The sequence below is a fragment of the Dendronephthya gigantea genome, unplaced genomic scaffold (genome assembly GCF_004324835.1).
Source record: "Dendronephthya gigantea isolate DGI-Jeju-01 unplaced genomic scaffold, DenGig_1.0 000130F, whole genome shotgun sequence".
In the NCBI taxonomy this organism is placed as follows: Eukaryota; Metazoa; Cnidaria; class Anthozoa; order Malacalcyonacea; family Nephtheidae; genus Dendronephthya; species Dendronephthya gigantea.
Window position 1 is genome coordinate 563,888 of NW_021163140.1, and position 27,017 is coordinate 590,904.

Below are 27,017 nucleotides of genomic sequence, written 5' to 3' on the forward strand. Positions count from 1 at the left end.
TATGGCGCCGGTATTGAAGTGGTTCGGGATTTGATCGGCTGGTCAGATGCGACGCCAATTTGAGGACTGGGAAGTTTCATGACAACGTTTCGTATTTATTTGCGAGCAGTCAAATTAATTAATTGTGTTATAACGTCTTGTTTGCTTTGCGCTAAGCCCGCATACCAGCTCGTGTCAACACAACGATATTCACATTAAGTGCTTGGCAAACTAAAATGTTTACACGGCGTTTTGTTTGTTCACGTCCCAGCGAAATGACTCTGCAAGCGCACATGCAAATAAACAAACGGTTTAATCTAAAATCAACTGGTTGCTTTTAGTAGTTGAATTTTTGGGGGCGTTTTTTAACCTTGAATGTTTCATTAATTTTCAATGCGTTAATTTTATTCGTGCCCAGGCTACCAACACAACGACCGAGCAGTAATATAGGCAATGGTGACATCATCACTTACCTGGTATATAGTTTAAGCCTCGTACAAACAATACTAATCCTATATCAGCTTGGGTAATTCACACAAGTCAACGATTAAAACAAATATGCATGTTCAGGTACTTGGCGAAAACGTTTAGTAGCGGAAATCACTCCTGATGGTAACTATGCATTGACTAAGCGTATGGGCTGTTTGCCATAAAGTGGTTTACTTTGTATTTAATTTAGGTTAACTGTTGTAGAATTTTAGTCAAGTATAGAAACAATTTTAGAACTAAATAGCAGCGTGTTGCACTGATCTGGAATCCTGCTATAACTGACATTTCTATAAATTTTGGAAAAAAATTGCCATGACGTTGTTTGGTTTCCAATCATTTGTGATAAAACACTTAGATTGCAATAGACCTTTTTCATAATGACGTCAAACGCGGAAAGTCTGATGTTGCACGAAGTTTGATTGGCTCGATAGTTTTGTGGAGCCAATCAAATTTCGTGTAACATCATACTTTCCACGTTTGACGTCATTATAAGAAAGGTCTATTTAACAAGCAATCCAAAGCCCGTCCTTTAATTGATCATGTGAATAATTATTCTAAAATTCCACTACGATCTAACGGCCATGGCTATAGAGTATATAGGCTATAGACTTTATAAAGTCTCGTTTACGGCATCACACTCAATCTCTTCGCACAGCAACGGCTAAACTTATAGTACCAGTACAAATTTTATCTCTATTCATAGTCGGACAGAGAAGACCAGAGGAATCAATCGATAAATCAAAATTTATTTAAACACAGTAAAATTATCAGTTTATAAAGATGGTGCATATAACTAAATGATGCTGACTATAGGTAACTATAGGTTATATAGGTATTATAGGTATAACTATAGGTATAACTAAGTATAGGTTTTACTTTGAAATAATACGAAATTGATAATCAACTATTTAATAATAGTTAACGAGAACGCCATAATTATATATTATATATATATATATATATATATATATATATATATATATATATATATATATATATATATATATATATATCAATTCTTTAAAACTGTTGATTAAAACCATATATTTGAACAACCATTGTGTTCAGCACTACAAGAGCTAGTGATGGTGTACAACTGATGTGGTAATGCACTCGCGGTACAACAGCTTTACTTATAAGTAATAACGCTATTTTGAGAATGCACCCAGAAAAACGTCTTTTTGAAACATACTATTGTAAGAATAAATACATTTACTCATTTCAATACTAAAAGTTCATTTTACCCGGGCTCATGAGAACAGCCCCTTAGTGATAGTGCTCAAATTTGAGCTTTTATGCAAAGCAGTAAAATAAATAAGTTATTATACCGGGTTTTCATGCATTGTTCTGTTTACGATTCAAAAACACTACAAACGTAACGTTCTTGGAAGCCAATATGTTTTTCTCTCTTAAAGCTGGCCTTAATCTTAAAACTGGTTTGGACGAATTTTCATCTCCGTCTTTTTCAGTGAATAATCGTGCCAATAACTCCATACTATCCCAGTGCCATGCATGCATCACACCCGCATCTAGGTGCAGGCCATTGAGGTTGGAAGAATTACAGTCCTTGTACCACCAAGCTCCCCTCCATGTCTCAACACAATCACCACTCCAAACGTCATTGTCGCTATCCTTGGTTGAGAACTGCATTTGATTATGGATAGTAAGAGTGTCACCTGCGTCACCTTTTAAGAATATATAATAAAACACCTCAATGAAAAACAGTAAAAAATAGCTAAGTTTTTTTCAGTTCGCCATTTAATTCTGATATATGACGATGATTATGTATGCTTATAAATAGTGTAGATTTTTAGTTTTTAAAACATTCATTATCCACATAATTTACACTGAGAATCTATAGATCTTCCTTTACCTGAATAACTGCCAATATGCAATCTGTATTTGTCTGATTCATCAGCCACACTAAACTTTCCATATTTAGCGTAACGTTTAGCGCCCTTGAAATCCATCAAATCAACTCTTAGAAATTTTTGGCCAGATTTGGACAAACGATGTATTTTATCAGGACCCAGCCGGAACTCGCCGTTAAGATCACCAAAGCCTGCTTTATAGTCTGACCATCCAAGGTAGAAATATTGACTTCCCTCTTCTCGTCTTTGAAACACGGTCCAGCCTCCACCGTCGATGCTCATATTACATCTGACTTGGAACGATGAAAACTGATGTTGTTGGCAATTGAAACTATTTGACTGTTCCAGTCTTTAGAGAGAGTTAAATTTGCATGTATATGAATAGAAAATTCTTATGCACACTGAGCAGCAGTGTACTTCAACATATTCTATAAACGTAAGAGGGTGCACATTCATACATTCATGATATAAACAATCGGTTTACGAAGGAATCAGTAAAAAATCGTAAGATAGTTGGAATAAAAAGAACCGTCTAAGTTGTTACATAATTATTTTTACTGCAGAAAAAACACACCAAATCTTCAACATTATCCAACAAATGCATCCATAGATTCAATCGTTGATTTCATTTAAATGATTTTTACGTTTTACGTGCGTGTACGAATGTACAAAAAACGCGACAGCGGAGAGCAGCGCTTATTTGACGCTATGACGCCGTTCGTTAGAAATGACTGTTCCACACATGCATGGGCTGTTAGGGATTAAAAGGCTGTGAATTAGTTTTAAATAAATAATAACGTATGATAATGTTTGTGTAAGAGACTAAGGGGAGGAAGTGAGATAATTTTGATTTCAATTGTCATTCCTTGAGAATACCTGAAGTGTCATTTTTGCTCTTCTCGTCCTCGTTTCTTTCCTGAAAGAGAATGATTTTAGCAACTCTTCACTCGATCCAATTTTGTTTTATCCAATTAACCTCTGACGTATGGAATATAGTGGGTAATTAATAAAGGAGTACTGCGTTAGCTTCAGTGCTTTGCTGCTCATATACAAGACAATTAACAGACTATAAAAAAATCCATCACAAAGGGAATTGCATCTAACAAAATTGGATTTGTGTGAACAGCCCTTTGGAAATAATTGCATGAAGTACTCTGGAGTACGAATGACGAGTAAAACATGAAAGTTTAGCTAAACGTTCGTCGTCTGGATGAGCTTTTTTTGCTGCCCAAATTAAAGGTATAATTGTACGACTTTTCCCGGCGCAATATATTCTCTCCACACAAACTCTTTATAAACAATAACTTTGCAAATCTAAAATTTCTTTTACATACCGCTTTATTATCGTTCATTAGTATCCATTCCCCTTCTTCCGTTGTTTCAACGTGATTTCCCTTTCCAGTGATGTTAGTCAGTTGGCAGTTCACAACATTGATCTTGTCTCTGTAGTTGAATCCAACACATTTCGGTTCTTTTTGGCAGAGCTCGTAACATTCTTTCGGTAGAGTTCTTAAGTTGACGGTATGATTTGATATGATTTCTTCTTGAGGTAAAGACGGACCTCCTAAAAGTAGCAAAAATTGTTAAAGAAAGGAAATTTTCAAAGGAAAAAGTTCTCGACCACTACGAACCCGATTTTTTTTAACTAAGAAAAAGCAACCGAGGTAGTGCCTTTTCTAATAGTAATAAAAATCGCGGATGAACATTTCTGTGAAGAGATACGTGCAATTTTGATTATCAGTACGATCAAGTTTATTTTTTTAAACATGATTTCACGAGGTCGTCAACTAGCTGTGCTTTCTTCGACAAGCAGTCGCTGAAATGACGCTTACATCCAATCAACAAAGCAGGTTAAGCAGGTTATAAGTCAGCAGATCTGGGCGTAATTATGGTAGTTATGAATATATTTATACTCTATTCATTTTAATGAGCAAGCGCATGTGTGCAGTAATAATTTCTGGTTTGATGTCCTGCGGTAAAAGAAAAAAAAGACAAAATCACGAACGAGTAGCAGGAGAAGGCCGCAACATTTTTTTCTTCTGAACGCTGTAGCGCCCGCTGTGCATTACTGCAGTACACATGACGTGCGGAAAAATTTATTTTTGTTGCTTTTATATCAACGACTAGACGTTGAATATTTTATTATTTTTATTGCGATGTCATACTCTTGTTGAATAATGCACTTATCGACTAATGCACTTTTGACATTAAACCCGCCGCAAACAAGAGCTATCAGCTGTGCTAACGATTTCGCGAGGCGGTTAGCTCAGCCCGAAAACCATGAGTTAACAGCCACACGAGGTCTTTAGCTCAGTTAATAGCTCTCGTGTGCGGCGGGTTTAAACCGTACCTGTTGTAACGTACAAAAAATATCTGAATCAAAAATATGGGACAAACCATTTTGATTTTAAATCCTCCTTCTCAACCGCCTTTCTCTTTAGTCCTCATAATAGTCTCACTACACCACGTACTCCTACACTTTCAATAAAATAAAAATGAAGCTAATATATTATTTCTCTCTTGCGATAAAGTAATCATAACTCATAAATACTTAATTGAGTAATAAAGCTTATAGCTGTTGGTAAAATATAGATGATAAAAATAGTTTAGTTTGTAAAAAGCGAAGCGGAAAGTTATTTTGATTAGGTTGAGACGGACAAAAAGCGTTCCTTTCCGCGAGGGATTTGCCAGTGGCTGTTATTGCGAGTCCTGCCTATGACGTTTCTCAAAATTAGGCTCGCAGGTATATTTCATTACTTCATGACAGCGAGAACAAGTTCCGTGCATTATTTTTGATTCATTGATATGGACACAAGCAAATGAATTCTTACGTGTTTAAGCGCTGTCAAATCTTGCCCAATACGTATGCGTTTTCGAACAGCGCTGGCTAAATAAATACCCCACGAGTCTGTTAGCTCAGCAAGTTTAATCTCTCGTGTGCGGATAGTTTTCGTGAGGAATTGGTCTGGAGAGGCAAGGTTCTCTCGTGTGCGGGCGGGCTGAACTAACTGCCTCGCGAGGTCGTTAGCTCAGCTGATAGCTCTCGTGTGCGATGGGCTTTACTAGCATTTTAGACGCATATAAGCACAATCCACTGGCGAACCCTGTTATGCATGACATGTCGACCATTGGAAAAACACCATTATCGTGCTTGTTTATGAACTATGCACATCATCAAATAACTTTCCAAGTTAGAAAGCGCCGTTTTAAACCCCTCTTAGTTTAATTAGACTGAGTAAAACGTCGTCCTGAATGGATAATCGGTACTTCTATGCATTAGCTTTTTTGGTAATTATGATGTTAATAAATAGAGAGGTTAAGATACCCCGGTTCCGGTGTACGGGTACGGATAGACTTATTTTGTTCAATGAATTTCCATCAGTGTTTCTCTCTTTTACGGGTATCTTAACCTTTCTATTATCATAATAAATCTAATAAAACATTAATGAACTCAAGCAAGTAACGTTTTTGACAACACGTACGTTAACCGGAAGTAAAGTTTTTGTTTTTCACCAATCACAATCCTTGACCCAGTTTTTTGACATTGCTCATGCCGTGTTGTCTAAAACTTCACGTAAGCTCGACAAACGTTTATTTATTTGGCAAACGCTTTACACTGGTCGTAATCCGTCAAGACCAGTGTCTTAAAATGCCTAGTGATGTCACAAAAACGGCCTACATTCATGGATTATACCGCTTTCCTAATTCTTATATGGAATCGCAGGCTTCTATCAAAATAGCTGTCATTTTAAGAGCGGGCTAAATATCAAATCACTCAGTACATGATAGTATCAAATACGTCAATACGAGAATATTGCATAATGAAAACATTGAATTGTTGAAGTGCAGTTGTTGATAAGAACAAGTAAACTGCATTTTCCTTTTTTCTAACAAGCAATGCCAATGAGCCTAACGTCGATAACGCTGAATAAGATCGTGTGATTTATAAATAACTTCTTATTAATCGAGCGCGAGGTGTTTACCGTGAAATATCGGTTCGAAGTCTTTTTGAACAGACCGAACTCGAAGGGCGTAGTTTGTACAAAAAGATTGAGGCGTTTCTATACCCTCACGTGGTATACAAATTGAACAATCAAAACGTCAGTTTACAAAAAATGAATATTAAATATATTTATTGAAGGCTCAGACATTAAAAATCTCTACCGTCAAAACTACAAAATTTCATATGTTTCGATAGTAACCCGATACCCTAGCTTTTAACGGTGTCCAGGATTATTTGTACTCGGCTTAACCCTCCTGGTTAACGATCAGGTCACTATATCACACACTTAATGTATGCTCCCGAGGGAAATAATGAGTTTTGTTTTCCCGAGAGGCTTAATCAATCCCGGTTAAACGAGCTTATGTAAGCAGCTCCTTAGATTTCGTAGATGACTGAATGCATGGTAACATTAATTTTTTGACTGTGAGAACGAAGACCTCCGACTTGTTTTTCAACCACATGTTTTGATGGTTCATGTACTACAAAACTGTATTTTAGTCAAAAGTTTCAAACCTATTCATTTGGTTGGGGTACTGTCTTTCGTTAAAAGACTACTTTTAATACCTCAAAATTATTTTACAATTCTTTGAATATCAGATAACCGAGTTAATGTAAACATGTCTGAATTTTTGCATCCTTAGTAACTATTACTTACTTAGGTCTGTTATTATACCGTTATTATACCAATAATAGAGTATTTTTTGCGACTAGAATGATAGTAAACAATCACAAATTTATTTGCGTGCATTATTCTGTTTACAATTAAAAAATGTTCTTGGCTGATGTTTATATCACTGCTAAAGCTCGTCCTTTTTTTAGAACTGGCTTGGACGAATTTTCATCTCTGTCTTTTTCATAGAATAATAGTGCCAATAGAACCATCTTATTCCTCTGCCATCATTCTGACCTGCACCCAGATACAGGCCATTTAGGTTGGAACGATGACAGTTGTTGTACCACCAAGCTCCTTCGAAGCTCGTAGCACAATTATCACTCCTTGCATCATTGTCGCTATTCTTGGTCGAGAACTGCATTTGATTGTGATAAGCCAGAGAATCACCTGCGTCACCTTTTAAAAAATACAATAAACTCCTCAATAGAAAAAAATTTAAACCAAAAGTTAATATTATTTTTTTAAATTTTCCATGATGAAATGCAAAGTAGGGTAGTAGCGGTGAAGATATTGCCGTTAAATCGCATCGACGTACGTTCAATTCGACGAGGCAAACCAAAATTGCCTGCCTTTTCTTCAATTTTACCAGTTTGGTTTACTCCATCTCTAAATGGCTAATCTGCACGGTATCGATTGGATTGCGTTCATTCACCGTATGAAAACCTGCTGTATTTGTCAGTCTGGGGAACTCTAAATCATCTTGAAGGTCTGTAATTTTATCAACCGCTCGGTCAATTTTCTGACCATGCTGTTTTTAGTGGTCAAAGCGTTTTGTCAAATTGCTAGACATATTCATATGAAATAGAGAATCTTTTTAAGCCATTCTTAGTTATCCTTCGTTTCATTAACAAATATAAAGTTCAACTTTAACAAATCGTAATGACAAAATAAGTAATAATCATGCATTGTGCCCCAAAAGAACCACAGAGACTTATTTATCTTATGGTATAAAAAGCAAGTTAATTAATTTTTATGAATCGCTTGATTACCTGCTCGTTTTTTGGTCACGAAAATAATTAAAACGAATTATTAAAAATTAATATGGTCAATGCAAAAACTAGTGGTGGTGTTATTAGCTGTGAAAACCAGCGTACAACCATGAAATAATTATGATGTTTAAAATCTTCCTATGCGTTATATAAACTGCGTGATTTATAGTTCTTAAATGACTTGATATAAACAAATATTTTTGTTGAAATTAGCGTGATTCGTGTAATCGCTGCATACCTGCTATTATGTACGATTAAATGAAAATGTAAAAATCTATCCCAGGGTTTGATTTACCTGAATAACTGCCAATATTCAATTTGTATTTGTTTGATTCATCAGTCACACTAAACGTTCCATATTTAGCGTAACGTTCAGCGCCATTGAAATCCATCAAATCAACTCTTAAAACATTTTGGCCAGATTTCCACAAACGATGTATTTTATCAAGGCCCAACCAGAACTAGCCGTTAAGATCACCAAAGCCTGCTTTATAGTCTGACCATCCAAGGTAGAAATCTTGACTTCCATCTTGTCTTCTTTGGAACACGGTCCAACCACCCCCGTCTGTGCTCATATCACATCTGACTTGGAACGATCCCTGGTTGTCAGGATTGATGGTATAAACACCGTCTTTTCTCACTCCTAATACGTACAGATGGGCGCAGCTTCTGGCTAAAGAATTGTAAAATATCAAAGAATAAGATCGATGTGAGATATCCTCCTTAAAACTGGGGTTATTGGCAATTGACTGTTCCAGTCTTTAGAGAGAGTTAAATTAGCATGTATATGAATAGAAAATCCTTAGGCAAACTGAGCATCAGTGTACTTCAGCATATTCTATAAACGTAAGAGGGTTCGCATTCATACATTCATGATATAAACAATAGGTTTACGAAGGAATCAGTAGAAAATCGTAAGAGAGTTGGAATAAAAAGAACTTCTAAGTTACTATAAAACTGTTTTTATTGCTGAAAAAATCACCAAATCTTCAACATTATCGAACCCAATGCATTCATAGATTCAATCGTTGATTTCATTAAAATGATTTTTAAGTTTAACGTGCGTGTACGAATGTAGAAAGAACGCGACAGCGGAAAGCAGCGCTTATTTGACGCTATGACGTCGTTCGTTAGACATGACTGTTCCACACATGCATGGGCTGTTAGGAATTAAAAGGCTGTGAATTAGTTTTAAATAAATAATAACGTATGATAATGCATGCATAAGAGACTAAGGGGAGGAGGTGAGAAAGTTTTACTTCAATTGTCCTTCCTTGAGAATACCTGAAGTGTCATTTTTGCTCTTTTCGTCCTCGTTTCTTTCCTGAAAGAGAATGATTTTAGGGTCTGTTCACACGATCCAATTTTGTTGTATCCAATTAACCTTTTACGTATGCAATATAGTGGGTAATTGATAAAGCAGAACTGCGTTAGCTTCAGTGCTTTGCTGCCCATATACAAGACAATTAACAGACTATAAAAACATCCATCAGAAGGGAATATGATCCAACAAAATTCGATTTGTGTGAAGAGGCCTTTGGAAATGATGGCATGAACTGCGCTGGAGTACGTATGACGAGTAAAACATGAAAGTTTAGCTAAACGTTCGTTCTGGATGAGTTTTTTTTGCTGCCTAAAAGTTAAGGGTTTAATTTTACGACTTATCCGCTATATATTCTCTGCACACAAGCTCTTTATAAACAGTAACTTTGCCAATACATACCGCTTTATTATCGTTCATTAGTATCCATTCCCCTTCTTCCGTTGTTTCAAAGTGATTTCCCTTTCCAGTGATGTTAGTCAGTTGGCAGTTCACAACATTCATCTTGTCTCTGTAGTTGAATCCAACACATTTCGGTTCCTTTTGGCAGAGTTCGTAACACTCTATCGGGAGAATTCCGTAGTTGACGGTATGATTTGATATGATTTCTTCTGGACGTAAAGACGGACCTCCTAAAAGTAGCAAAAATGGTAAGGAAAAGGAAATATTCAAAGGAAAAAGTTCTCCAACACTTGGAACCCGATTCGTTTTAACTAGGAAAAAGCAACCGAGATATTACCGTTTCTAATAGTAATAAAAATCTCGGAAGAACATTTCTGTGAAGAGATACGTGAAATTTTGATTATCAGTAAGATCAAGCTTATTTCTTTAAACATGATTTCACGAGGTCGTCAACTAGCTGTACTTTCTTCGACAAGCAGTCGCTGAAATGACGCTTACATGCAATCAACAAAGCAGGTTATAAGTCAGCAGGTCTGGGCGTAATTATGCTAGTTATGAATATTTTATACTCTATTCATTTAATGAGCAAGCGCATGTGTGCAGTAAAATTTTCTGTTTTGATGTCTTGCGGGAAAAGAAACAAAATACAAAATCACGCACGAGTAGCAGGAGAAGGCTGCAACATTTTTTTCTTCTGAACGCTGTAGCGTCCGCTGTGCATTACTGCAGTACACATGACGTGCGGAAAATTTTATTCTGTTACTTTTATATATCAACGACTAGACGTTGAATATTTTATCATTTTTAATGGATGTCATACTCGTTGTTGAATAATGCACTTATCGACTAATGCACTTTTGACATTAAGCCCGCCGCAAACAAGAGCTATCAGCTGTGCTAACGATTTTGCGAGGCAGTTAGCTCAGCCCGAAAAACATGAGCTAACAGCCACAGAAAGTCTTTAGCCTGGGACAAACCATTTTGATCTTAAATCCTCCTTCTCAACCGCCTTTCTCTGTAGTCCACATAATAGTCTCACTACACCACGTACTCCTACACTTTCAATAATATAAAAAACTAAACTAATATATTATTTCTTTCTTGCGTTAAAGTGATCGTAACTCATAAATACTTAATTGAGTAGTTAAAGCGTATAGTTGTTGGCAAAATATATATGATAAAAATAGTTTAGTTTCTCAAAAGCGAAGCCGAAAGTTATTTTGACTAGGTTGAAAAGGACAAAAAAATTTTTTTCCGTGAGGGATTTGGCTGATTCTTATTGTGAGTGCTGCCTATGACGTTTCTCGAAATTAGGCTCGCAGGTATATTTCATTACTTCATGACAACCAAGAACAAGTTCCGTGCATTATTTTTCATTCATCAATATGGACACAAACAAATGATTTCTTATGTGTTTAAGCGCTATGAAATCTTGCGCAATACGTATGCGTTTTCGAACAGCGCTGGCTGATAGCAATCAGGCAAACTCTTAAAAGCCCGCCGCACACGAGAGCTATCAACTGAGCTAAATAAATACCTCACGAGGCTGTTAGCTCAGCAAGTTTTTCTCGTGTGCGGGGTTTTAAATCTCTTTTAGTTGAATTAGACTGAGTAAAACGTCGTTCTGAATGGATAATCTGTACTTCTACGCATTAGCTTTTTGGTAATTATGATGGTAATAATTATCATAATAGATATAATAAAACATTAATGAACTCAAGGAAGTAACGTTTTTGACAACACGCACGTTGACCGGAAGTAAAGTTTTTGTTTCTCACCAATCACAATCCTTGACCCAGTCTTTTGATATTGCTCATGCCGTTCGTGTTGTCTAAAACTTCACGCAAGCTCGAGAAACGTCAGGACCAGTGTCTTAAAATACCCAGCGATGTCACAAAAACGGGCTACATTCATGGAGTATACCGCTTTCGTAATTCCTATGTGGAATCACAGGCTCGTATCAAAAATGGCTGCCATTTAAGGAGTGGGCTAAATATGAAATCACTCAGTGCATGATAATATCAAATGCGTCAATACGAAAATTCTGCATAGTGAAAACATTGAATTGTTCAACAAAATGCAGTTGTTGCTAAGAGCAAGTAAACTGCATTTTCCTTTTGTCTAACAAGCAATGCCAATGAGCCTAACGTCGATAACGCTGAATAAGATCGTGTGATTTATAAATAACTCCTTATTGATCGAGCGCGAGGTCTTTACCTAGAAATATCGGTTCGAAGTCTTTTTGAACAGACCAAGCTCGAAGGGCGTAGTTTGTACAAAAAGATTGAGGCGATTCTATACCCTCACGTGGTATACAAAATGATCAATCAAAACGTCAGTTTACAAAAAATGAATATCAAATTTATTTATTGAGGGCTCAGACATTAAAAATCTCTACCGTCACAACTGCAAAATTTTACCTGTTTTGATACATCCTCGTCCCTGCCCTGGGGACGAAGATTGTTTCGATAGTATCCCGGTACCCTAGCTGTTAACGGTGTCCAGGATTATTTGTACTCGGCTTAACCCTCCTGGTTAATGATGAGGTCACTATAAATATTGCTTATTATTCTAAATACGATAGAAACTCCCGTTTATACGTGAACTTAATGTCACTAGTAAAAAAATGTTATTACCACAGCTATAATATTAGCATAATGAAAAGCTTAAAAACTATCTATAATATTTATTGTTTTACAAAGATTCCTCGCGGGAGTGAATCGTCTCGCTATGGTCTATGATTATAATATTCATCAATTGATCTTTTGAAATACGTTGCTGAGGGCCTGTTTATATGTGTCCGGTTAGCGAAGCGTAAGATGATTTTAAGGTATTGAAATAAGTCTATATTAAATCAAACAAGCTTTTTTGAATCTCGGTTAAACGGGCTTATGTAAGCAGCCCCTTAGATTTCGTAGATGCCTGCATGGTAATATTTTTGACTGTGAGAAGAAAGACCTCCGACTTGTTTTTCAAGCACATCTTTTGAAGGTTCAGCTACTACAAAACTTTATTTTAGTCAAAAGTTTCAAACGTATTCATTTGGTTAAGTTTTATGATCCCGGATATACGAGTTAAAAGCAGGCGTGAAATGACTTTGAGGTATTGAAATAAGTAAATAACATGATCTCTGGCAGTCACTTAAACTTCCCGAAATTAGAATGTTACTGCTTTTATAAGCACTACTTACTCAAAGTTAGCACAAGTAAACAGGTCTGAATTTTTGCATCCTTATTCCTTAGTAACTATCACTGGCTTAGTTCTGTTATTATACCGTTATTATACCAATTGAGTATTTTTTGCGACTAGAATGATAGTAAACGATCACAAATTTATTTGCATGCATTTTTCTGTTCACAATTATAGAAAAATCAACACACTTTATGTTCTTGGTAGTAAATATGTTTATGATGTCCCTGCTAAAGCTCGTCCTTTTCTTAGAACTGGTTTGGACGAATTTTCATCTCTGTCTTTTTCCTGGGATAAGAGTGCCAACTCTTCCATCTTATTCCGCTGTTACTGGTCTGACCTGCACCCAGGTACAAGCCATTGAGGTTAGAATAATAACAGCTGTGGTGCCACCAAGCTCCTTTGAATCTCGTAGCACAATTCTCATAACTTCGAGCATCATTGTCGCTATCCTTGGTAGTGAACTGCATTTGATTGTGATAAGCAAGGGAATCACCTGCGTCACCTTTTAAGAAATACAATAAAACTCCTCAATAGAAAAAAGAATCAAAAGGTAATATTACTTTTTTAAATTTTGCATGATGAAATGCAAAGTAGGCAGTAGCGGTTGAGTCATTGCCGTTAAATATCATCGACGTAGGTTGAATTCGACGAGGCAAACCAAAATTGCCTGCATGCATTTCCTGCAATTTTACCAGTTTGGTTTACTCCATCTCTAAACCGCTAATCTGCACGGTATCGATTGGATTGCGTTCATTCACGCGTATGAAAACCTGCTTCATTTGTCAATCGGGGGAACTCTAAATCATCTTGAAGGTCTGTAATTTTATCAACCGCTCGGTAAATTTTCTGGCCATGTTTTTTTTGGTGGTTAAAGCGTTTTGTCAAATTGCTAGACATATTTATATGAAATAGAGAATTTTTTTAAGCCATTCTTAGTTATCCTTCGTTTCATTAACAAATAATTATAAAGTTCAACTTTTTCAAATCGTAATGACAAAATGTGTAATAATCTTGCACTGTGCCCCAAAAGTAGCACAGAGACTTATCCATCTTATGGTATAGAATGCAAGATAATTGATTTTTATGAATCGCTTGATTACCTGCACGAAAATAATTAAAATGAATTATTAAAAAAAATTAAAATGCATAAAAATTAATATGCTCAATGCAAAAACTAGTGGTGGTGTTATATTAGCTGTGAAAACCAGAGTACAACTATGAAATATGTTTAAAATCTTCCTACATGCGTTATATAAACTGCGTGGTTTATATTTTTTACCCAACTTGACATAAACAAATATTTTTGTTGAAATTAAATTGTCGCTGCGTACCTTTTGGTATATACGAATACCGCAAGTTTCGAAAAGTTACAATCTAACCCAGGGTTTAATTTACCTGAGTAACTGCCAATATTCAATCTGTATTTGTCTGATTCATCAGCAACACTAAACGTTCCATATTTAGCGTGACGTTCAGCGCCATTGAAATCCATCAAATCAACTCTTAGAACATTTTGGCCAGATTTGGATAAACGACGTATTTTATCAAGGCCCAACCAGAACTCGCCGTAATGATCACCAAAGCCTGCTTTATAGTCTGACCATTTAAGGTAGAAATCTTTACTTCCATCTTGTCTTCTTTGAAACACGGTCCAGCCTCCTCTGTCTGTGTTCATATCACAATAGACTCGGAACGATCCCAGACCATCAGGATTTATTGTATAAACACCATCCTGTCTCATGCCACATTTATAATAATGGGCAACTGGCTGCGTGAGTTTGAATACAAGCTTCTAGAGAATTAATTAACAGTATGCCAATATAATATATTTTTATCTATGGGAACGACGGAAAGGAACATATAAAATTTAGTATAAGTCGAACCTTTAATTCCAAGAATCTGATTCAATGCGACCAAATGATCCGTAAGATTCGCAACGGCGGCGTTAAGTTGGTTAAGCTAAGAATGAAACCTGATAACTCAATTGTGAATAACGAAAAATACGAACTAAAACTTTATAATGGATAGGATTGCTGTTTCAGATAAGGTCTTAACGACTAGGCCGTAATTTCGGAGTATATATTGATCAAGTATTAAAATTATGGAATTAAAAATATAAAAATTGATCCTACGAGTTATAATTGCACCTTTTTCTCTTCCGCAATGACATTCCAGCTTTTCCTTGATCGTAGATAAAGTTTTTGATTGTCCTTTCGGAACGTTAAGATTCCTGGAGCCGCTGGATTTTATTGATGGTTGCATTGTCAGGAACAACTACAATCTAAGAAAAAAATTGAAAGAAAATGTGACATCAAAAATTCTTTCATTAATGGAAAATAAGTGCATGGTGACATCAATAAGTAAATTAGCTTGTAGGTACACCACGTAAGTATTTATTACTGTAATGCTTTTCTTATTGCACTGATGAAGGCCTGGGTTAACGGACCGAAAACTTTGCATAATAAATACTTGCGTAGTGTACCTACAAGCTAATTTACTTACATTTTTGTGATTGTTTTATAACCACATTTTTTGCCCAGGGTAGAGCATTTGCATGATAATCGTTTCAATAACCAGAGTGAAAAAAACCTTTATTAAGACCTTTTCTATAAGTCCTATGCACAGGAAGGCTTTACAAAACTTCACTGAATAATAGTTCTTATATATATATTACTTACTCCATCGTAAATATGCGGCTTGGCTGTAGAGCAACGTCCCTAAAAGGAAGTAAACAATAATTATAATAAAAGAGAAGGTCAACATTGAGTACTTTAAGTCTAACGAGAAGATTACTGTGCGGTTTTTAAACACGACAAAAGAAGTCGGGCTTACTCTCTCAGGAACAACGTTTTGACTAACCAACTTGTACCAGACTTCGTCTCCGTTCGCTTCAGAAACTTTATAATCCATGCATTTGTTCCAAACTTTCTTTGGAGAAGATATCCTTACCCAGAACCATGAATAAACATTTTTTACCACATTAGCGCCGGGTCTTGCCTTACAGTCGGTGCCGCAGAGATCTTTTGTGCTTTCTGGTGGACTAAAACAACTGCAGCACTAATATGGGAATCGAAACTATCCTTATTCCATTTAAAACGAGATCGCTTGTCGTATAAAATCAATCTATGCCAGTGGATTGTTGTTGTCCAGTTAATTTCAGCTGTTTTTTAGGTCTAAGAGTCTTGACTGACAAGACTTAAATTGACCTACCACTCCTTTGTCACAGCCAATAAATGCTGTTGAATTGTGACGGATCCCAGACGTATCACCAACCACACTGTAGCTAGTAAAACAGAAAAACAAAAAATAATTTAATCGAACGACTGATACCAAATCCTGACTGCATAAACCATTCCACCTATTAAAAGCGACTAACTACACCAACCATTCAAAACTTATAAATAGATAATACAATGAAAATTAAAGCAAACTGGCTGGTTGCACGCTTAGTAGTTCATATTTAAGATATTTATAAGATATCGTTAATACGCTTTGGCGATAGCGTTTAGTAGATTATTTACCTGAACGACCCGGACGAGTCTGTTTGAATTAGAAATTTTTGGTGAAAGGCAAAACCTTGAGGACATTGTTTTTGAAGCACTCGTTCATCATCGCCTTGAATTAAAAAAACGAAAAACGTAATCAATTTTAAACTAAGCTAGACTACAATATAGTATAGCAATATAGCAATTACAATATAGCACTATAATACTGTACATTTGATAATATCTTGCTCGTTTCTATTTCCCACGGAAACATTAAAGCATTAAAACGAACCATGCATTAAAACGTCTATAGCATGCAGTTAAGAAACTTTGACTCAAAAACCAACCCATCCGATTTTCAGAAAAGAATGTTGATGTGTTCCAAATTGCGAGCAACGGAATTTTGTTGTTACAATTTTCTCAGTCCGGAGATCTTTGACATAAGCGATGTCACCAATGCCTGGTGATGACGCATCACACCCCCCCCTGATTAACAATCATGATATTCTTGAGAGGACGTATATTTCGCAGTCTGTAGGACCTGAAAATCAAAAAGAATGATGATTTAAAGGGAAAAAGGAAACAACATGCACTGCACGCATTCAAGGAGGTGTTACACCATGCAACAACTCCTGAGGCATCTAAAGTTGTTTCGAACATGCACTCTTTAAAAATTAACATTCCTCGAAATTATAATTGCATTCCAAGTTGCGAAGAAGTTGCATAGTGTAACAGCGCATTTAGAATGCAAGATAAAAATATGTGAAGGAGATCTTATATATAGAATGCCAGATTTTAAACATAAGATATATTTTTGACGCTTTTTTCTTGCTAGAATAGTGACCAAAAATAATAGGGAAACTGATGTTAGATTTTCGACAGAAAATACGTTACTGCTCTTATTACCAGTGAGCATTTGTCTTGGCTAAGTTCTCTGTTGTTGATATTTGTATTCTGAAATCAAGAACTTGAGCGTCACCGAGATCACTGGACCACTGAGATTCACCAAATGGGTCAACTGTTGTGTTTTTGGATGGAACTTTCAATGTTACAGAACTGTTGAGTTTACCAATCAGCGCAAATCCTCCTCCATCTGTTGTCATGTCACAATAAACCTGCGGTAAAAATTAGCAATTAAGAGGAGACTGAAGAGGCTTGAAAATAATTGATTTTATTTTTTTTCTTGCGGTCCGAATTCATATTTTAGCCTTTCCTGCAATCTGATTCGCTACGCGAGCGGTCCGTATAGAATATAAATTCGGACAGCAAGAAAAATATAAATCTATTATTTACCAGTTTAGTCGGTCCGTATATTTCCTATACGGACCTCCAATCTGGTAAATAACATATATAACATTCCAGGTGTTTCAAAGATGACTAATTTACCAACCCTTTTAGGAGCGCCTTGATTCAAATTTATCCAATAAAAACCATCGCGAGACTCGAAATTCTTATTCAGAATGTCCGTGCAGTTATAGCCGGGGTTGAAATATTCTCCTGATGGACTGGAACCTAGAATGAAAATAAATGTTCTCTGTGGCTGATCAAAAAAGACACGGCACAAAAGAGAGATTATTTGAGAGGATATTCCCGAACTTTTATAATACTTTACACTCGAAACGTTACCGTCCGTTGTTTTCCAGGCATAAACTTCATTTTGTTCGACGCAAATTAGCAGTTTATCATTGTTAGAACGATCTTTGATCAATTTTAACAAACCACGTTCTTTCTTGCTACACGAGCCAGGATCATAACCTGTTTGAATGTCCACAATCTGTCAAGATACATCAACAAATTCATTTTAATTTAGCTTGAACGATACTAGAGATAATCTATAATGAGGCGATAATAATTAATCATTGGACGAGGTCGAGCAAAATATCGTGATTTCTCGGCGGCGAGCAGATCCAAATATTCTCCGAGCCACCGACAAATCACGAATTTTGCGAGAACGGAGTTCAATAATTGTTTTATCATTCACTTATCTTTTGGTATTGTCCACGTTTTTTTCAAGTAAGCAATAGAACTCATTTTCCAAAAGTCCAGCAAAGCGAGTCGCTATTGCTGTTTACAAAATTGAAGCCAATGCGCATGTTCAGAGTATTATTTGGAGTTGAGGAACGTTTTTAACAAATGCTCATTCTCAGAGTATTATTTGCACGGTTAACTGCAGGTAAATTAACCAATGAAATTGAGAATACGATAAAGTGAATCATAACAAGAATTAACATTGAAATCATCCGACCTTAATTTCAGGAGAGACAAATGAGTTCCACGTGATCAGGACATTGATTACCAGCAGTTTGAAGCGAAACATGTTCAGCGCGTTAAAACAGAGAGTTGTTTGCCTATGTGAAATACATGACTGGAAAGAAATATGATGATCGAGGCTTACTAACTTATTAAAATCGGTCCCGTTTATTAGCCTGGATCTCGTATTTATGGAATGATTGAAATGTCTGACTCTGAAGGTTCGCGGGTATAGCTGAGATTAGACGCAATATTACCATAAGCTTTAGAATATATATTTTTTGCGCCCGACTCAATATTAGAAGAGTGGCAAGAGCCTTCGTTTTTTCAACTCTGTGCAAGAGCCACAAGATACATAACGCTGTACAGGATTTCGCAATGCACTTGGAATTGTCGCTTTGTTTTGTTTATATGAGTAGGACAGATCATGTATTATATTTTTCGACACTCCGCCATTGCACAATCATAATGGCATTTCTGAAATAAACCCTATCTAAAGGCTATCTTATATTTCCGGCTGAAATTATGGCTATATGACTCAAAACTAATAATATACTGTATCATGCAAATTCGCGGGAACGGGAAATTGGAATGAAAAATGCATATCGAATACGGATTCAATGGCCGAGTTGGGACTTAGAGTCAACTAAGTGGGGCTGTTGGAGAATGCATACTTATCGTTCTTATAACTGGTCTAGCAGTTGCAAGTTGATTTAAGTGCGAAAAGTAAATACATATACTTAATGAAAGTTGGAAACGTTTCAACCTGCTTTTTATGCTTTGTATAAGCACGAACAGCATTTTTATAGATTAATTTTTGACGTTTTATGACCAGATTTTACCGTATATCTGAATAAAGCAAGAACGCTCTAGAACAAACCTTTTGCGTTATATAAATACACAGATGTTCTTTGTTGTACAGAAAACCCTAACACTGCAACGCTGTATAGCAGTTTTTAATTTCCATGCCATGTTAATATCAGTAATATATAATCTTACCTGATATCAAACTAAAGAATGACAATTAAGTTTCCAGATAAAAATGAACGCGATCAGCTAAGCGACTCGTATGCGAACTAAACGATTGTTTGAAGCCGATTAAATTGATTCTTGATGTTTACGAATCGATCTCTGCATGACTCGCGATATAAAGTTTCGTTAAATTGCATTTCAATTCATGGTTTGGAGTGATGACATGCAGTAGACTCATGAACAGTTTAATTGGAATGTTTCTAAAAACCGTTCTGTAAAGCAATCTCATCAGTATTTACATCCATACATTTTTTTTTTTTTATATAAACATATTATATAAAAAAAAAATTAGACTCATGAACAGTTTAATTGGGATGTTTCTAAAAACCGTTCTGTAAAGCAATCTCATCAGTATTTACATCCATACATTTTGCTATACAGTAAAAACGATAATCAAGTATAAACACAAGTAACATACGAGATCGATTGCATGCTGCTGTACCTAGCGAGTTTGCTTTATTCAAATTTAAACTGTCTTAGAAACGTTGCTTCTTTATACGCACCTTATCGCAGCTTGCCTTTAACTTATTCCCCGTTTCTGCTGAGAGTACTTGCTGTTTTGAACTGCGTTAGTATAAGAAAGTGAAATTTTGGATCGTACATTCAGTGGTAGAATATAATACGTTTTCTCTGATTTTCTACATTTTTTGAGCTAATTTATTCTCGAGATTCTCGAGAAGGTATATCCACACAGCGATTTTCGGGTTTCGTTCGTGAATTAGACGTTGCGTGGCATGCCACAAATGGGGTTATAGTGCAAACTATATATGGATTGAAACTTTTAAACTAACCTTGTTTGTCAGATTTGTGACGGGAAAGTAAGACAAACTATTTCAACGTGCTTAATTGCAATCCGCTGAAAATTTTTGCAATTTCAAACGTGTAACATATCATATGCAATATTTATTAATTAGTATAAATAAACTTATACATTAATTAATTAAATAAAAAGCGTACCATTAATGAATGAATTCCGGCATTGGAGCATATTTTACATAAATCACAGAATAACCAATCGGGGATAAATTACCTTACTATAATTTGGATTCAAAAAACAAGTTGTTCAACTGTTTCGTGCAAACGTCCGATATGTCTTCAACATTAATTACTGCTTTATATCCTAATTGCATTAATTATATAGTCTAACAATATTAATTAGTTCGGGCATTGGGGCATATTTTTGACGGACTAAAATCGCATAATAACCAACCGAAAATAACTTTATTTTGTTATGTTCATTAGGATGCAGAAAAAATCTTCAAACTTATGTTCATGCCAGTAAGTATAATTATGTCAAAACTGGCTCTTAAGTTCAAAACTGGCTTGGACGAATTTTCATCTTCGTTTTTTTCATTGAAAAATAGTGCCAACTTGACCAACACAACCAGAGTTTATTCCGGTCCGTCAGTCTGACCTGCACCCAGGTACAGGCCATTGAGGTTGGAAGAATAACAGGTCTTGTACCACTAAGCTCCTTCGTACTTCGTAGCACAATTATCACTATCAATATCATTGTCACTATCCTTGGTAGTGAACTGCATCTGGCTCTGATAAGCGAGGGAGTCGCCTGCGAGTCGTTTAATTAACAAATGAAGTTCAACATCGTTACTGACAAAAGGTGGAATAACTTTCAGGTGTAATTACCTTGTTAAATTTGAAAAATTCAATCATGTATTTTTTGTGCCCTGAAAATACCACACAGGCGCTCAGTTGTTTTTGCCTACATGGTTCTTGCAACCTGACAGTTTTATCAAAACAACAATTAAAACGAAAACCAGGCATAAATATGGTAAAATCAAAACTTGGCCGGTTGTATCAAACTCTTTAAATGCATTTGCATAGTTAAATCCTAGTTAACCCAGAAATACACGACTCTGGTTGGTCAATTCTCTCTTCAACTACTGTTAAAAACTATAGTCTTTTACACAACTGGCCCCTAGTGCTGGTGTTATTAGCTATAAAAAGGCGCATGTTGATGAAATATGGTATAATTTTGAACTTTCATAATTATGTGTATGGTAAATAACACACCAAGCAGGGTGTGTTTTACCTGAATAACTGAATTAATGTCATAGTTAAGACTTAGTAAACTAAATAAATGTTAACAATGATGCAATAGCAAGAATTGACATTGAAATCATCTGACCTTAATTTCAGGTGAAACAAATGAGATCCGTGAGATTAGGCCTGCGATTGTCAGCAGTTTAAAGCAAACTGACATGTTCAGGGCGCTAAAACAGAAAGTTGTTAGCGTAGTGAAAAACGATAAGAAGAAAATATTATTAAATGATAATCCGGACTTACAAAAATCGTATACGTATTAATCTGGGTCTCAAGAGCTATTTATGAAATGAGGAATACGAACTTTGAAGTCAGGCTTACATCTTATATCTATGCTGGTATCTTTAATATATCTTTGCAGCTTTTTCGAATTAAGGCACAGAACTACCATAAACAGATTTTTGCATCCTATACCCAATATCAAGGCCGTATATTTTCCACTGCGTGGAATATGTAATTTCCCTTCTTTTTTTCAAAAACACGCTTTTCGACCAATCAGCATGCGTGTACTATAAATGTTATATTATGATATTACATAGTGTAAATTACTGAGCGCTAAGCATACAGCAAAACTATTTTTTCACTGAAACTCTGCTAAAAAGCCCCAATCTTAGATTTTAGTCTAGAAAACAATTCGTCTAAACCACACATGCATCCTATAGTGACAATTTTGAATGAAAAAAAAAGATGTGAAACCGATTGATTATAGACAAACGGACATCATTGTAACGTTTTATTAACTGCGAAACTAAATCAATTGACTTCGCCGTTCCCAGCTCATTTTAAATTTTGCTTCTAACTGTTGCACAGAACTAAATCCGGGTCAAAATATTTTCTTTCACTCAAATATCAATGCACGAAAGAAACGTTTCATCGTGTCTCAATTATGGTGCAAAAATCTTAGGACAAATTTTCATCTCCGCTTTTTTCAACGAGTAGTACTGCCACTCCCTCCATAATATTCCGGTTTTGTTTTTTTCACCTGCACCCAGGTACAGGCCATTGAGGTTGGCACGCTGACAACCTTTGTACCACCAAGCTCCTTTGCGCCTTGTGGCGCAATTTTTATTCTCCCAAACATCATTGTCCCTATCCTTGGTAGTGAACTGCATTTCATTGTGATAAGCAAGAGAATCGCCTGCGTCACCTTTTATGAAAATAAACAAAAATTTATATGATCAGTTCAATCTTTTTTCCCAATTGACTTTTTTGGAAAGAAGACTAGATATCTAATATCTTGTCTTAAGTATCTTGCGAGAACATTGCATGTTTTAGCAAAGCTCTGAAAACAGGTTAAAATTTTAGGGAAATAATAGGTATACACTCTGAAAGTCGTATACATAACGTGAAGAGTAAACAAGACGTTGGCGGTAAGAACATGCATAGCTCAAAGCGTGACATTTAAAAAAAATTAATATTTATCTTGGACAAGCTTTCAAATAAAACACTCGGGTGTTCTCGCCTTAGACAGGCAAGTGAGATGGCTGTGGGGAAGTGTGACACACCAGATAAACCCGTGGCGTCCAAACATTAGGCAGGTAGAAAAAGGAAATGACGATGTAATGGAGCGACAGAATAAAGAAAGAGTTTTTAGAAACAAAACATTCGTCAAATGATTGTTCAACGCAGAAAAAAACTTCAGTACAGCCACCTTTTAATTTACGCGTGGCTATGTTTCAACTGCGGAAAATCTTAAGGAGTGATTTACCTGAATAATTGCCAATATTCAATCTGTATTTGTCTGATTCATCAGCCACACTAAACGTCCCATATTTAGCGTAACGTTCAGTGCCATTGAAATCCATCAAATCAACTCTTAGAACATTTTGGGCAGATTTGGACAAACGATGTATTTTGTCAAGGCCCAACCAGAACTCGCCACTCAAATTACCAAAGCCTTTTTCATAGTCTGACCATCCAAAGTAGAAATTTTGACTTCCATCTTGTCTTCTTTGAAACACGGTCCAGCCTCCCCCGTCCATGCTCATATTACACAAGACTTGGAACGATCCCAGGCCATCAGGATGAATGGTATAAACACCATCTTTCCTCGCCCCCAGATTATAATGCTGGGCGCAGCTGGTAGCTATAAATATTAAAGAAAAATATAGTGGAATATTTAAAGATAACAATTACTTTTAAATATCACTTCATTCATCTTGTTCATACGTGGTTACATGGAACAGAAACCAGTGCCAGCCAACAATTTCTGAAAATATGGTTATATGACCTAGCGAAGTCCGAATAATAACGTCTTAAACAATAATCACGCGTTCATATTTTGATTTTATTGTCAGTATATGTTCCTTACAGTCAGTTTATACAGGTTGCGAAAATGGCTTTTTGTGTTTGAATTCATCTCTATGAATCTATCAATTGATGCTGCGGCATACCTGAATCCACATTTTTTCGCCTCTCTTCCTTATCATTCTTCGCCTGATAAAAATGATTTCAGAAATGTTTAGATGAAGTATACGCAAAATGAGTACGCATGACAAGAACTAACCGACGTGTGGGCTTCAAGTGCATCAGCTGAGTTGTGATTTTGTTACCAAATGTTTTCAGATTCTCCTAATTATTATTATTATCCAAGACCACTACCGCTCAAATGGTTGACCTATTCTGCTCGTGATTGGTTAATCTGATAAAATTCTCGTTTGATTTGTTTTGTTTAGGTTACTGGAAAAGTAGCGGTGGTAGTAGCATAATCGTAACCTCGCTATTTGCTCTGTGGCTACGGTATGGGCCGAATGTGCAATAATGGCCTGATTTATATAATATACTATAGGGAAAAATTATCTGAATGAACGAAAATCGGATATAGCGTTATCCACCGGAATATATATATATAGTGATCTTTTTGGCGGTTTAAAACATGCCTGAAAAGCAATAAAATTACCGATTTGGAGCCAACAGTTATGAAAGAGATCTCCCAACTTAAGAATACTAAGGTTTAATCTAGGTTATGCCGAAAAACGGCAAATCTAAGGGCGATAGCATTTTATTTATTCAGCTATGGATCACTCGTTATAAACAGTTCGCCTATTAACTTTTGTTTATCAGCCGCGACTGTGAATGACGTATTGTACAGCGCCATATTGTGAGCAGGTCGATTAGTAATCGTTTAATCTCCTTCTGGTTTGACCAATAATTTTGCAGCTGTAAAAATTTTATTCACACATACATACCGCTTCAACATCTTCCATTAGTATCCATTCTCCTTTCGACGTCGCGTGATCTCTTTTTCCAGTGATGTTGGTCAGCTGACAGTTCAGGACGTCTTTCGTGATTCTGTAGTTGAATCCAACACATTTCGGTTCGTTTTTGCAGAACTTGTGACATTCTATCACGACAGCCCCAGATTTAATAGTATGACTTGATACGATTTTATCTGAAGGTAAATGGGAACTTTCTAAAAGTAGACAATATAACATTGGGAATGATTAAAGAAATACAAGATCTCAAACAGCGCGATTTTGAATGACGCCATTAAAACAAGTCGAAATCCTTTAAAATGTTTACATATGGACGTCTTACCTCTTCTAATGATGTTATAAATCTTGGGAGAACAGTTTTGTGAAATGATACACGCAATTTTAACAACCAGTAAGGTTAAAGTTGTTATCTTAAACATGATCGAAAAAGGTCGCCAACTGTGCTTTCTTCGAGAGCGGCAGGCCTAAAATAACTCTTTATCCAAAGAACAGATGATAACAAGTGGGGCTAAGTGCAGGGGTTGTAACGTTAAAAAGCAAAATTAAGCTAATAACAATTAGGCACAATTAACCTTTTTTATCATGAATCACTAATGCAATCTCGATTGTGATTGGCTAAAAACCAACAGATGATTCTCAATGTCTTGCCACCTACGCGACATTGAAAATAATCCGTAGGTGACGTAATTTTTTACCGCTAGTTTGTTGTCAATAATGGGACAGGCTTCCTCTCTAAAAAGTAAATACATGATAAAACAATTATTGAATTCGGCTTTCGCATAATATCGAGTATTATCAAGCCTCAGCTTGCGTTATCCGCCTCAGCTTCGCTTCGGCGAATAACGCAAACTTCGGCTTGATAATTCTCGATAACACACTCAACCTCACCAATAATTGTTAATTTTTTTGAAAACTTTAGTATATGCATATACATATAAGCGCTGTGTTTTAATTGGCATCTTTACGTCGAAGAATAAGAAGTTGCTTCACGGTTTAAGGGGGAAAATGGGTAATTAAGCCCTAAAGTTGTTATGCTAATTACGATATATTGAGTTTTTTTACTTCATAACCTAGCTGTTAGTGTCCCGTTGAATATATATTCACTGAAGTCACATTAGACATTATAGCAAAACAGTGACTTTAAATAAAAGCCAAAAATAGCTCAAAAAAACTCTTGCAAATACTCTTGTGAATGCACAGATGCATCTTATGAAAATATTAAATAAAGATGTCTGAGTTAATTTGAATATTTGAATCGTATAGCAAAAAATTTGTAACAGGTTAAGTGTCATATATACATTTATAAATTTCCGTTTCATGCATACAAAAAGGCCTTCCTTCTTTTTTATTTTGTTAACATACGTACACTGGACCTGAGTTACTGTTCGCCAACATCGTTAGACCAGACTTTGAGCAAATTTTTAAGATTAATTAGCAGCTTGTGGAAATGATCCAATGTGAGTAAATTGAGCACAGAAACGTTTCAAAACGGCTTCCCCATTAATCCGCAGAATGTCGGGAAATCGTTGCCAAATTCAATTTTTTCAATAATTTTATAAGTTGTTTTTTTCCACTCAATATATTTCACAGTAGAATTTAAAGAAGCATTATGTATGGATGAAATGCAAATTATCGGCACACAAACGACTGGCATTAAATTTAATTGGAAAATTGGAATAATTATGCTCATCCTTCTTTATTGACTTTAAATCGAGCTTAGTCGACTTCTCAATTCTGCAAGATTTAGTTCAGCTAGCTCAGTATTCTGCTGATGTAGGTCAGTACACAGTTGTTTCCCTTGTTTATAAATGTAGTGACTGATACATGAAGTGCATGTACATAAGTGACTAACAATAACGCAGGTATAGGCCAGCGGGCTCGACAGAGCACATGGGACACGAGCGAGAGAACTTGGGACGATGACATTATTTTATGTGTTCAATCATTATTATTGTGCAAGAGTTTTTCTCTATAAATAAAAAGCGTTCTTTGTACACAACAATAAAGTTACTTAGTTACCGACCTGCTCAACAAGTGATAATGTCAGCATCAAGA

General features: G+C 35.9%; 1 protein-coding gene, 1 long non-coding RNA gene and 2 pseudogenes across 2 annotated transcripts; all 4 read right to left on the bottom strand.

The window, feature by feature from the left end:
* Positions 1-1,803: 1,803 nt before the first annotated feature.
* Positions 1,804-2,621, bottom strand: LOC114536118 (annotated as a pseudogene).
* A 577-nt stretch (positions 2,622-3,198) lies between these two features.
* LOC114536119 lies at positions 3,199-9,829 on the bottom strand (annotated as a pseudogene).
* A 3,292-nt stretch (positions 9,830-13,121) lies between these two features.
* Positions 13,122-25,381, bottom strand: LOC114536120 (ficolin-2-like). The gene is made up of 5 exons (XM_028557470.1): positions 25,285-25,381; positions 24,936-25,159; positions 24,141-24,183; positions 23,456-23,833; positions 13,122-13,421 (listed from the first exon to the last, which is right to left on the bottom strand). Exons 1-5 carry the CDS (start codon positions 25,379-25,381, stop codon positions 13,165-13,167), a joined length of 999 nt encoding a protein of 332 aa, XP_028413271.1. The 3' UTR covers positions 13,122-13,164.
* On the bottom strand, positions 15,183-16,022 carry LOC114536085. The gene is made up of 3 exons (XR_003688396.1): positions 15,752-16,022; positions 15,598-15,636; positions 15,183-15,200 (listed from the first exon to the last, which is right to left on the bottom strand). It is a non-coding gene; the product is annotated as an uncharacterized LOC114536085 (long non-coding RNA).
* Positions 25,382-27,017: the final 1,636 nt, after the last annotated feature.